This window comes from Rosa chinensis, chromosome 5 (genome assembly GCF_002994745.2).
Source record: "Rosa chinensis cultivar Old Blush chromosome 5, RchiOBHm-V2, whole genome shotgun sequence".
NCBI lineage: Eukaryota > Viridiplantae > Streptophyta > Magnoliopsida > Rosales > Rosaceae > Rosa > Rosa chinensis.
In genome coordinates this window covers 89,319,655-89,333,976 of record NC_037092.1, presented here as the reverse complement: position 1 = coordinate 89,333,976, position 14,322 = coordinate 89,319,655, and the positions used below count along the sequence as shown (strand labels likewise).

General features: G+C 37.9%; 1 protein-coding gene across 1 annotated transcript; it reads right to left on the bottom strand.

Annotated features, from left to right (window-relative positions):
• Window positions 1-10,901: 10,901 nt before the first annotated feature.
• On the bottom strand, window positions 10,902-13,491 carry LOC112167717 (mitochondrial dicarboxylate/tricarboxylate transporter DTC). The gene is made up of 5 exons (XM_024304767.2): window positions 13,143-13,491; window positions 12,948-13,009; window positions 12,343-12,704; window positions 11,322-11,503; window positions 10,902-11,231 (listed from the first exon to the last, which is right to left on the bottom strand). Exons 1-5 carry the CDS (start codon window positions 13,365-13,367, stop codon window positions 11,193-11,195), a joined length of 870 nt encoding a protein of 289 aa, XP_024160535.1. The 5' UTR covers window positions 13,368-13,491; the 3' UTR covers window positions 10,902-11,192.
• Window positions 13,492-14,322: the final 831 nt, after the last annotated feature.

The window sequence follows — 14,322 nt, the reverse complement described above, 5'->3', positions numbered from 1 at the left end:
AAATTATTGTCACCAATAACAAAAGCTATCCTAATGAGTTTTCCGGCAAGGTCACAAAAACTACTATAATCAGCAACAAAAGTTACTGTCACCAGCAACAAAAACTACTCTCAGCAACACTAAGCTTAGTTTGGGATTGTTGTGCTGTGAGAAGAAGCACTTCCGAACTTGCTGTGAGAATAAGCAGCTGAGGTGTTTGGTAAACTGTTTTTAAAAGTGTTGTGAGAACGAAAAGCAATTTTAAGGTGTTTGGTAAGTTGCAAGGCAAAAGTGCTTTAGCTAGGTATAATTACCAAAATGGAGGCAAACGATTATGAATATTCAAACGATCATCAATTATGTGTGATGTCCTTCATAACCAACTAGCACTATCTAGATAACTAGACACAATCATGGAGAGTTCTCACCATGATTGATTGTCACGTAAGTAACCTCAACCAGTGAGCACATTCTCTCAAGCATAGAGAGTTCTCACCAATTATCATGTTATGAAAGGTTTTGTGTTCATAGTTAGAAAGTGAAAACACAAAAAGGAGGATATCCGGCGTTTAGTATGGTGCCGTCTCTTGAGGTATCAGATATCTATTGTCTGAATATTCTTAAGACAGAAATATCGCATTATTGAAACATAATCTTCTTACTATTGATCATCATAATAAACTTTTAACTGCTCTATTTTTAACAACAATGGATAGCTATGCTCGTTTTATATTAATCAGGTAAAACAAATGTTCTGTTCATAAAACTGAACCTTCTTACAATTGATCATTCTTATATGAAGTTTTCATTCTTATAACAAGATATCGATATTGAGCCTACTGTTATTTCCAAAAGATCTCCTGACAATACTGTTTATAACAAGACTACCGCTGCATCTGCATCTATGCCTGTTGAATCAGAAATGGTTGAAGTGGGTGAAACTTCAGGTATCATTTTAGAAAATGATAGAATGGAAATTGAAAGTGAGACTGGAAGCACAAGCAAGTACAGCTTCCAAGCAAGCACAATCTGACTGCTGATAATTCTTCCACCTTGGACGGGGTTCGTGTTAAGGAAATTAGAATCCTTCCCGTCAAGGCTCACAGAGTAGACTGATAGAAAAGTAACAAACCACAAGAGAACAACGAGATTTAACGAGGTTCAGCATAAATCTATGCCTACGTCCTCCTGAGAGATACTTGTTCTTCACTATGAGAATAATTACTGTACAAGATACATTGAGCTAAATCACCATAACCCTTGTACACCCACACTCATAGAATTTCCCAAGAACTCACTCTCACCCATGAGTTGTATTCACTCTTGACATCTCTGCTCCCTTACCCAAGAGATATACACTCTCTTGTTGATGATCGCATGCATCGACCATGCCTTGGTTTACTACCCATGCCCTCTATATATAGGCACCCTAATCCAATTGGTAGTAGGAAAACCAAACCTTCTTGTACAGGAGAAAAGATCCTATTCCTGATAGGAATAAACTTTGACATCAACCATGTCCAATTAGGAAGACTAACCAAGTCCAACTAGGACTTTCCTTTCCTAATTAATTCTCATCACATCCTAACAGTTCGTGGTTGTATGATAAATGGTTTAGATTGTAGTCGGGATTCAGAGTCAGTTGGCAATGCGATGGTTGTGTGCTCAGAACCATTGCTCAAGTTCTCATCCAGTTGCAACATAGCTGAATTGAAGCTGTAAGGTATCTCATTAATTCTGGTGATCAAGGAATGGCTTTATGCTTTGCCAAAAATTTGAAATGTCCCATAACATTCAGATTATTTGTGGCTTATAACATGGAAATGAGGGCTCGTAATGAAAATAATTCAAACAAGTTATATGGGTGGACATTTTAGAATTTCCTATATCTTTGGTGGTCTGTATGCTCAAAGCTAAATAAGTCACCTATTCGTTATAATTCTTATGGATCAGGAAGTCACCTACGAGCTGTGAATGAGAATAATGAACACCTCTCTAGCTCCTTATAATAAACTGATCAGGCGATTGTATAGCAAAGAGCTGCTACTCCACCAACATAGCTGAATTGAAGCTGTAAGGTATCTCATTAGTTTGTTCCGGTGATCAAGGAATGGCTTTATGCTTTGCCAAAAATTTGAAATGTCCCATAACAATCAGATTACCTGTGGTTTATAACATGGAAATGAGGGCTCGTAATGAAAATAATTCAAACAAGTTATATGGATGGACATTTTAGAATTTCCTATTTCTTTGGTGGTCTGTATGCCCAAAGCTACATAAGTCGCCTATTCGTTATAATCCTTATGGATCAGAAAGTCACCTACAAGCTGTGAATGAGAATAATGAACACTTCTCTAGCACCTTATAATAAAGGGAAAATGATCATTTACCTAATTTTGGAGTTAATTAACCCCACTTACCCAAACACTCTTACTTACCCAATATTTAATATATATTTTTTCCTAATACCCAATTAAGTATTTTTTAATTCATTTTTATTTATTTTTGAGACAATTTTGCCCTCTCATTTTTTGTCACTTAGACAGAGAAGTCAACGGAGATACAATAGCAGCTCTTTGCTATACAATCGCCTAATCACGCCAGAATCCGGTCACCAGTCCGGTAGCCGGATTCAGGATTCCGGTGACCGGCCGCGGACTCGGGAAACCGAAATCCGGCAACCGATCACCGGAATCCCGAATTCGGCTACCGGACTGGTGATCGGATTCCGGCGTGATTAAGCGATTGTATAGCAAAGAGCTGCTATTGTATACAGAACCAAAAAAAATTACAACACGTCAACACTGCATCAAGATTGTCTCCTTTACATTGTCTTGTCAGTTTCTCCTCCCCTATTAACAAGGTCAGAGGGTAGTTTCATGTGACGGATATGTAATTTACAGCTTGATTACATTCATAACTCCCAAAATATTGAATCGAAGTTCATCAATAAAACCAATAACCAGAGAGTTCGGCCAGCATCTGTGGGATACCAACTTTACATTTTAATATCTTGAATTTAGATTGCTCCAGTCCAATTCCATCATCGTTAGAGTTTCCGAACATTTTCATAAGCAAACCACAGAATCTGCAACCATGAAGCAAGATATCATAACCAATTAATTGCAAACAGAGAAACAAATAAAATGTCCGCGTGTGTTTATGAGGGAGGGAGTACCATGATAGGAGGTCCAACAAGTGCAAACTGTCTAGAAAATCCTGAAAAGAATGCAAGGGGTCCTCTTGATTTTAGAATTTTAAGGGCACAATCCAGGGAGGAGCCACTTTCCCCTTGTGCTAGAACATTTTTTACTGGTACAGAGCATGCTGCACCGAAGAACGCTGAAACCACGCTTGCACCTAAATAAAACAATTCAATATTATCATATAAACCAAGGAACAAGACATTATGGGATCATGCTCTTTTATAAATGAGCAGAATCTATCCCAATTCCCAGAAAACAAGTACCGCATCGAGAGCATTCTGTTTAATATCTAGAATGTGTCGAAGTTTACTGTTAAAAAGTGTCAAAATTATCAAATTCAAACTTCCAACATTTGAAGTAAACATATGTATTACTTGTAATATTACCATTCTTTTGATGTAATAAATATAGTAGAGATATCAGAAATCTACCAATACAAGACAGATCTTAGGAGCTACTAGTTGGAAGGGCACAGCTCAGTAAATTTAACATGCAACATAACTAGCATGCCCTTTGTTCTCTTCAGGTCCAAATAGTTGGTTGGGTTATGATTAAGAATTCTAAAATTTCAGATCTCTAGAAACGAAAATAGAAAACTTGAATTACATTCAGGAGATTTATGTGTTTCAGTTTTGTTAAGTCTAACCATCTTTTCATGAATAATTCTTTTTCCCCCTTTTTTCATTTCCCTTATCACATATGATATACGTGAGAACCTATGCACCTAAACCAATGTGGGAGCGCAACTAAAAGGAAAGGCATAAATCCATTTGACAACGGTAAGAACTACATATGTTGGTCATCAAACTAAATACCAACAACAAAATAATGACCAAATTATATGATATTGGAAATGTAATGGTCCTATGTCTCATTCTGCTGTACGTGATTAAGGAGTTTTAAAATTGTGTTGTGAGATAAGTGTACAGAGCTACAAATGAGTTTTTATCAAGCTATTAATGTCCTAGGGAACGCCTAGTCGATCTTCTGTGACTACGATAGTTGGACCATCACAATTGATTCATGGTCGAGGACCAGCTCAATTTATATTGCCAAATGGCACAAGTATTAATGTCACCGAAGCTCTATATGATCCTAGGGCTGGAAGGACCCTCTTGAGTTTTAAATATATAAGAGCCAATGATTTTCATGTGGAAACACATTGTGAGAATGGACAAAAGTTCCTTTACATCACCTCTAATGACTACGGACATAAACAAGTATTAGAAAAACTTATGTGTCGCTCTAGTGGGTTGTATGCAACCACTATTCGAGTCATTGAATCCAACCATGTCATGAGAGATGACTTATGGGATTCTAACACATATAGGCTTTGGCACGATCGTCTGGGACACCCAGGTCGTGATATGATGATCCGTATACTAAAGACTTCACACGGACATCCATTTTCAAAACGAAAAGAAGTCATAACCAAAATTCTGTCCAAGGTAGGGCCAAAGTTGCCTACCCCCTGCGGCCCAAAAGTGGTATTGACACCACTAATGCCTCCTTGGTTCCTTTTTCTACTTCTAAAGTCAATTGCGACTTTGTGGTACAACCAAATTCTTCCTTGGTTGCTTCCAAAGCTCATCATTCGTTTTGCAAAGCCTGCTCTTTAGCAAACTTAGGACCTAAACCATCCTATGCAAGGGATACAAAAGAAAACATTCCATTCGTACAAAGAATCCAAGGTGATATTTGTGAACCTATCCAACCAACTTGCGGACCATTTAGATATTTTATGATGTTGGTTGATGCATCGACACGCTGGTCATATGTCATACTTTTGTCCACACGAAATATTGCATTTGCTAAACTCCTAGCACAAATCATTAAGTTAAGGGCTCACCACCCTGATCATCCCATTAAGTCAATTCGTCTTGACAATGCTAGAGAGGTTACATCAAAAACGTTTGATGACTATTGCATATCCATTGGGATTGAGGTTGAACACCCTGTTCCTCACATTCACACCCAAAATGGTCTAGCAGAAGATGCCATTAAAAGACTTCAAATGGTTGCTAGAGCATTGGTTATACGCACCAATATCCCTGTTTCTGCTTGGGGCTATGCAATATTGCATGCAGCTGTGCTTATTTGTCTGAGACCTACTGCCACTCAACCCTTTTCTGCGTCCCAACTGGTTACTGGATATGAGCCTGATATCTCACATTTACGCATATTTGGGTGTGCAGTTTATGTGCCAATTGCGCCGCCACAGCACACCAAAATGGGTCCTCAAAGACGATTAGGCATTTATGTTGGATATGACTCTCCAACCATTATCCGCTATTTGGAACCCTTGACAGGCGATCAATTTACCGCTAGATTTGCGGATTGTCATTTTGATGAGACAGTCTTCCTGTCGTTAGGGGGAGATAAGAACAATAATGTTCAACAGGAATTGTCATGGTCTGTCCCCACTTTGTCTCATCTTGATCCCCGAACCGCACAGTCCGAAATTGAGGTGCGGAGAATTCTCAATCTTCATAACGTAGTAGACACTATGCCTGATGCGTTTTCTGATATCGCTAAAGTGACAAGATCACATATACCTGCTGCAAACGTGCCTGCAAGGATTGATGTCCATAAAAATAATGGACATGGCGCCGCCACCACTAATGGTGATGGCAATGTAACTCAGGCCGGGCTCCCAGCAAGGAAACGTGGGAGGCCCAAAGGTTCGATGGATTCTTGCCAAAAAAGAAAGCGAGTTTGGCACAAAAAGATCCATTAATCATCGACATAAATAACCCGTCTCATGAAGATATTCCGGATTATGGTTATGTCCAAGAGACATCATTGGGGGACGCTCCAATGTTAGAACCAATTCCAGAGAATAGGGAGATCTCCATGAATTACACTAGTGTACATGGGACGTTGAATCGAGATTTTATTATCCTGGATGATGTGTTTGCATATTCTATCGCTCAATGAATTATAGAACATGATGATATCGAACCTCGCTCCGTTGAAGAATGTCAACAAAGAGCAGACTGGCCTAAATGGAAAGATGCGATCCAGGTTGAATTGAATTCACTAACAAAGAGACAGGTATTTGGGCCTATAACGCTGACACCCCCAAATATAAAGCCTGTTGGCCATAAATGAGTCTTTGTTAGAAAGTTTAATGAGAAAAATGAGGTTGTTAGATACAAACCCGCCTAGTGGCGTAAGGTTTCTCACAACGTCCTGGAATCGACTACGAAGAGACATACTCTCTCGTAATGGACGTTATAACGTTCCGTTACCTTGTCAGTTTGGTAGTTTCCGAAAAACTTGACATGCAGCTTATGGATGTGGTTACAGCATATCTCTATGGGGATGTAGATTCAGAGATATATATGAAGGTTCCAGATGGACTTCAATTACCCAAGTCAAGTGGCTCTAAACCGCGAAGTGCGTTTTCAATAAGATTGAGACGCTCACTATATGGATTGAACCAATCCGGACGGATGTGGTATAACCGTCTAAGTGACCACTTGATTGTGAAGGGATATGAGAACAATGAAATATGCCCATGCGTGTTTATAAAAATGACAAGTTCCGGATTTGCAATTGTAGCAATTTATGTCGATGACATGAACCTAATTGGAACTCTAGACGAGTTAAAGGAAACTGCTAAATACTTGAAATCCGAATTTAAGATGAAAGATCTTGGGAAAACACGGTTTTACCTCGAACTAGAACTCGAGCACCGTAGTGATGGGATTATGATCCATCAGTCAACATATACTCAAAAATTACTAAGGCACTTTAATGAAGATAAAGCAAAGCCTGTGAGTACTCCCATGATCGGTCGTAGTCTTGAACCTGAAAAAGATCCGTTTCGTCCAAGGGATGAGGACGAAGAATTATTAGAGGCTAAAGTGCTCTATCTAAGTGCAATAGGCGCATTATTGTACTTAGCTCAATGCACAAGACCGGACATCTCATTCGCAGTGAACTTGTTAGCATGACATAGTTCTGCTCCAACACGCCGCCATTGGATTGGCATAAAGACAATCTTTCGATACTTAAGAGGTACGATTGATATGGGCTTATTTTATGCCTACAGAGATAAAAGAAATGATGGAAGTGTGGGATCGGACTCCACAAGGCAAAACGCCACCTTCCGTGCTCCTCCTCCCCTCCATCAAAATGACAACGATGTCTTAATGGGTTTTGCTGATGTAGGGTATCACTCTGACCCTCACAAAGGTCGCTTCCAAAAGGGTTATGTCTTTACCATGGGAAGCACTGCGATATCTTGGAGGTCTACAAAATGAACTCCAAGGGTTTGCTCCTCCTCCCCTCCATCAAAATGACAACGATGTCTTAATGGGTTTTGCTGATGCATGGTATCTCTCTGACCCTCACAAAGGTCGCTCCCAAACTGGTTATGTTTTTACCATGGGAAGCACTGCGATATCTTGGAGGTCTACAAAGCAGACCCTTGTTGCTACTTCCTCAAATCATGCAGAGATTATCGCTCTACATGAAGCCGTGCGAGAATGCATATAGCTAAGGTCTGTAATTAGACACATTCGAGGAAATTATGGTTTGAAGTCTACCACAGATGAACCTACATGCATTTATGAAGATAATGCAGCTTGTATTGAGCAAATGAAATTAGGTTTCATCAAGGGCGACAACGTACACCAAGCATATATCGCCTAAGTTCTTTTACAATCAGCAACAATAAGCACTTCTAAATATTGAAGTAAACCAAATCTGATCAGAGGATAATGTAGCGGACTTATTTATTAAGTCGTTACCAAAATCCACCATCGAGAAACATGTGAAGAGCATCAAATTAAGAAAGTTATCCGAACTCCCATGATTGTAGCAATTAGGGGAAGATATTGACATTAGGGGGAGGTATGATGTCTACATGTTCGATCTCGAAGAGTGAATGACGTGTTGTGCTCTTTTTGTCCTTCGACCAGGGTTATTTTTGTCCCACAAGGATTTTGTTACCTGGCAAGGTTTTTAGTGAGGCAACGATCAAAGCGTCATCACCAAGTTTGAGCTGCACAAGGGGCAGTGTTGAAGGATGTCGACATAATGTGTGTCTCTACAAACTAGGGTTTAGAGTTGTAATAGGAGAAGGTTCTAGGTGTTCAATGTATTCGGATTCTACTACCTTTTATGTACGTTGTAACTCCCTATATAAGGGCTCCTATTATCAATGATAAACACATAATTTCAATTCTCCTACAACAGGCACTAAATTGTATATATCTAAATTGTATATATTATTAATAGCATAGAAAAAAGAAATGCCCTAGGGTATCTTCATACATCTTTACACATGGACGACCAGTTATCATTAGTCAAAATCAACAAGCGTCAAAAAGTAGTGATCAAAAGCAAAACAAAGAATAAGGGCACTAAACTCTGTATATTATATAATATTAATGGCATAGTAAAACGATAGCAAATGTTCTAGGGTATCTTTATACATCTTTAGATTAATAATGGACCGATTCTTCACAATACATAGTCATAGACTAGATCGATCGATCGAAAGTAGGTCAAGCCAACTTCCAAAAAGTTTTTCCATGATATGAAAAACGTATCTGCACTTGAGTCTTCCAGTCTGATCGTTGATGCATGTCCATATGTACATGTCCATTGCCTTTCGTCATAAGAAAGTAGCGTCTGTGGTTGGAGATGAAGCAATCAAGACTCGAGAGTAATTACAGAACTAAAGTGGTTCAAAGTTGACTACTGAACCAAAAGAGGTCAAAAAATCTCATTTTACCGACCAAAAAGCAAAAGAAAAAGAAATAGGACATTAATTTGGATCCACTAATGACATACAGCCAAATTGCAACCTCTAATTCTCTATCTTGTTCGGAAGACTTGGTCAAACTGTCACTATAAGTCTACATAGTATTACTTGGTCTTGATCTGTTTCATGATTTTCATATATTCACATTGCGATATTTTTCTTATATCGAATAGAGAATGGCAATATATCTAGACCATTGCGTGAGTTTTACAACTCTTTTGAGTCTTTTCTATGCAATTGAGAAAAGTGTGAAATTCAACTGATGGTCGAGTAGTTGCTTTGAATCAACAAACACACACACACATATATACATACAGATCTTATCCCAAGCGAGGTCTCGCTATGAAATTAAAGTGCGCTTTTAGAGTTTAGAGTCACTTTTCAGTCGCATATCTACATCTCGACCGTTTAGTTTTTAGGTACTAATATATAGATCATCTATGCAAAATTTCAACCAAATTGATGGTCGTTAAGGCATTGATAACTGCCTTAAAGCTAGTACGGTTCAGGTTGGACAAATTCAGTTCGTCCATTGGTTTAAACGAGTTAGATACCTTAAAAATCATCAATTTTGCTAAAATTTTGCAAAGATGATCTATACATTAGTACCTAAAAAGTAAACAATCGAGACATGAATATGAGACCGAAAAGTGACCCTAAACTCTAACCTCACACTTTAATATCAGAGCAAGGCCTCGCTCTGGATAAATATTATATATATATATATATATATATATATATCTTTCTCTACTAAAGAGGTTCTTAAATATTAATATCTAAAGATTTCCTTGATAGATCCACTTTTCGATCACGTATCCATATTTCGACCGTTCAGGTTTAAGTCCTAATGTATAGATCACTTCTACAAATTTTCAGCCAAATTAATGATCATTAAGGTATCAAATTAGATTACATCAATGAACGAACCGAATCTGTCCAACCTGAATCATTCGTGTTCATAATTGCAAATCGTAGTTTTGAATGCCTTAATGATTATCAATTTGGCTGAAAATTTGCAGAAGTGATCTATACGTTAGGACCTAAAAACTGAACTGTCGAGATGTAGATACGCAATCGAAAAGTGAGTCTATCAAGAAAATCCTTATATATTAATATCTAAGGACCTCCTTAGTAGAGAAGGACTGTATATGTATGTGTGTGTGACACCAGAGCCGGTCCTGAGATTCTAACGGCCTGAGGCGAAGAGTAAAAATGTGGCAATATATATATATATCGCTCCAAATAACAGTAGAAAATCATGTATTTTGAATAAAAGTAAAAGTAAAGATGAAGTTAATAACAAAACAAAAGTATATCAATATTTATTCCCTACAAAAGTTTAATTTGGGTTAGTTTTCCATACGGAGAATAAAAGGGAATAGTTCTTCTTATGGAAAAAAGGAAAAGAAAAGTTTATATGGAATAGGAAAAGGGAAAAGAAAAAAAAAAAGTGAGCTGAGCCACAGGGTCCAAGAAAAATAAGTAATTAAAAAAAAAACTGAAAGGATGAAGCTGTTGGATTTGGGTTTTGGGCCCTCCTCAAATCACTTAACTGATTGAAAAAAACAAAAAAAGGAAGGAACTGGAACACAATTCAAACCTTGGTGGGGAAGGATGTGAACTCTCTTCATTTCCGCTAGAGCAACACTGCGTTTCTTGTTTAGTGAAGCAAATAGTATTTATATATACTATCTATATTATATTTACAGAAATTCCGGAGGCCCCCGGGAGCCGGTGGCCTGAGGCGGCTGCCTCAGTTAGCAACCCTCAGGGCCGGCTCTGTGTGACACACACACACATATACATACATATATACATACATACATACATATACATATATATACATACATAGAGGCCTTCTATGCTAAAGAGGTCCTTAGATTTTAAAATCTAAGGATTTTCTTGAATTGCAAAAAGCTGATCAGGCAATTGTATAGCAAAGAGCTGCTACTGTATACAGAACAAAAAAATTACAACACGTCAACACTGCATCAAGATTGTCTCCTTTACATTGTCTTGTCAGTTTCTGCTCCCCTATTAACAAGGTCAAAGAGTAGTTTCATGTAACGGGTATGTAATTTACAGCTTGATTACATTCATAACTCCCAAAATCTTGAATCTAAGTTCATCAATAAAACAAATAACGAGAGAGTTCGGCCAGCATCTGTGGGATACCAACTTTACATTTAAATATCTTGAATTTAGATTGCTCCAGTCCAATTCTATCATCGTTAGAGTTTCCGAACATTTTCATAAGCAAACCACAGAATCTGCAACCATGAAGCAAGACATCATAACCAATTACTTGCAAACAGAGAAACAAATAATACATCTGTGTGTGTTTAAAAGGGAGGGAGTACCATGATAGGAGGTCCAACAAGTGCAAACTGTCTAGAAAATCCTGAAAAGAATGCAAGGGGTCCTCTTGATTTTAGAATTTTAAGGGCACAATCCAGGGAGGAGCCACTTTCCCCTTGTGCTAGAACATTTTTTACTGGTACAGAGCATGTTGCACCGAAGAACGCTGAAACCGCACTTGCACCTAAATATAAGAATACAATATTATCATATAAACCGAGGAACAAGACATTGTGGGATCATGCTCTTTTATAAATGAGCAGAATGTATCCCAATTCCCAGAAAAGAAGTACTCCATCGAGAGCATTCTGTTTTATATCTAGAATGCGTTGAAGTTTACTGTTAAAAAAGTGCCAAAATTATCAAATTCAAACTTCGACATTTGAAATTAACATATGTATTACTTGTAATATTACCATTGTTTTGATGTAATAAATATGGTAGAGATATCAGAAATCTACCAATACAAGACAGATCTTAAGGCTACTAGTTGGAAGGGCACAGCTCAGTAAATTTAACATGCAACATAACTAGCATTCTCTTTGTTCTACTTCAGGCCACATGGTTGGTTGGGATACGATTAAGAATTCTAAAATTTCATATATCCAGAAATGAAAATGGATAACTTGAATTACATTCAGGAAGATTTATGTGTTTCAGTTTTGTTAAGCCTAACCACCTTTTCATGGATAATAATTTCCCCCCCCCCCCCCCCCCCCTTTTTTCTTTTCCCTTATCACATATAGGTGAGAACGTATGCACCTAAACCAGTGTGGGCGAGCAACTACAAGGAAAGGCATAAATCCATTTGAGAACGGTAAGAACTGCATATATTGGTCATCAAACTAAATACAACAACAAAATAATAACACAAAATATATGATATTGGAGATGTGATTGTCGTATATGTCCTTTTGCTGTGATCAAGGAGTTTTAGAATTGTGTTGTGAGATAAGTGTACAGATAAGTTCTTATTAAGCTATTAATGCCTGAAAAATCAAGTAATTAGGAGAGGATTTTTACCCAGCTGTGCTCTTGTTTCGCTTAAACCACACGAGTCCCTGAGATAACAGAGGCTTGGATTATATGATGCGAGCATACCCACATTTGTCCCCATTCTTGTCTTCACATAAGGACCAGCATTTGTCCATAGTGCTGAAATTTTTCTATTGGCACTCATAGAGTAGAAAGCATCAAATATGTTTCTGTATTTGGCACGCTGCACTACTGATAAAGTCGTGGGATCAACCTGCGGGAGACATGCAGAAACAAATGGAAAACTGAAGTATGCCTCAGCTGCCCCGGCAATCAACCCGCAAGCAGCTTCCTGATAAAGAGTTAATGCCATCCCATCATTGGTAGCAATTGCTTTGTTTCTTAGAGTCCTAATAGAACAAATGCAATAAAATCAAAATTCAAACAGGGGCATTCTAAATCAGATGAACACTAGTTACACTTGAACCAGATAAATAGCCATGTACACTCATTAAACAACAAAGGTTATCACTTATTAACCCGAAAAACAAACATTTGCATTTCTCTATGTGTCATAAGAACTAGTACTAAATCGGTAAAGAATTACAGTGAATACTTGTATGTTTTGGCTCATTGGGGACTCGAAAACTTACTCGAATAATCCAAGTTGAAGGCTTGTAGATAAAGTACGGATCACAATCCCATCAGGACACGACTGCAAACAACAATGAAATTCACCCAAGTTTAATCTTGAAAGCCCTTGTCAGAATTCAACATCAAGATGTTAACTTTCTTGTTCAAAACTCAAAACCCAAAACCCAAAACCCTGAAAGTGAAAAAGATGGGACCTTGGCAAGAATGTTGAAGCCCAGAAATCTTGGACTTCGGCGAATGGGAGATAACAATGGGGAGTAGTAGATGGCAGCGAAAGGAACATAAAGGGTCAAGCCTTGAAGAAACGCAGCCAGTCCGCCATTCACAAAGGGCTTTAGCGACGGCCAACGCAAAATAAACGGCACGTCGTACTCTGGCTTGGTCTTCTTCTTCTTGTTCTGGTCTATGATGAAGCTCATATCATTTGCAATTCTAGTGGTTACTCTCTGATTCTCTCCCACCTTTTCTCTCCCGCCACCTTCTCTCTACTGTGACCTAAAGTTACAATGGGCCGTCTTTGCTCATCAGGCCCATGATTTTTCTTGCAAAATATTTGAAAGAGGGTGCATCGTAGCTGTAATAAAGTTGCACACTCACTAGCTAGCCAGTTAATAGCACTAGTTTCTGAATAATCTAAATTTTTTTTTTTGGGTGGGGGAGTGTGGGGGTTTGAGGGGGGCTTTTTTTTTTTTTACTTGCTTTGATCGGGTAGATTTCTAATGAGGTCATATTTTACTCTTTGGATGTAATATCCGAACGTTTTGAATGAAATTCTATCTTCTGATAAAAAATAATAATAATATAATATATCTTTTGAATAAATTTATGTCGAATTTCGTTAACTTAAGTCATAATGACACATTACATAGTTATATATTTTTCTTCTACTAATTATGGACAGATAAAAAACAAATGGCATATAAATTAGCATCATCATTCAACAGTTTCATACTCATTTATTTAAGTAAGCTTACGCACTATGAGACACAATGGCATAGTGAATATGCAACAAAAAAAAAAAACTAAATTTTTTTCCTTGTCCTTCTAACTAAGGCTTAGGAGGTTCTTATTTTTGGATCCCAGCAGTCTTCCCCTTTTCTTCGTGGTGTCAGCATGCTCAACAGTTGCATCCTCTTTCAAACTCATAAAACCTTCAGCAATCTCAAGTCTCAACAAGACCAAGTGACTTGGCAGTAAATTTAGTCATTTTAGTACTTAACTCAGGTACCATTAGGTTGACTCACATTAGCTGAGCATGCTATTTCATATGATGAAGAAAGAGATTGGTTGCAACTTTAGATGGAAGAGGAAGGCATAAGCAAGTATGTACACCTGCTTAATTCTAAATTTCAATAAAGATTATAAAGAAAGTCT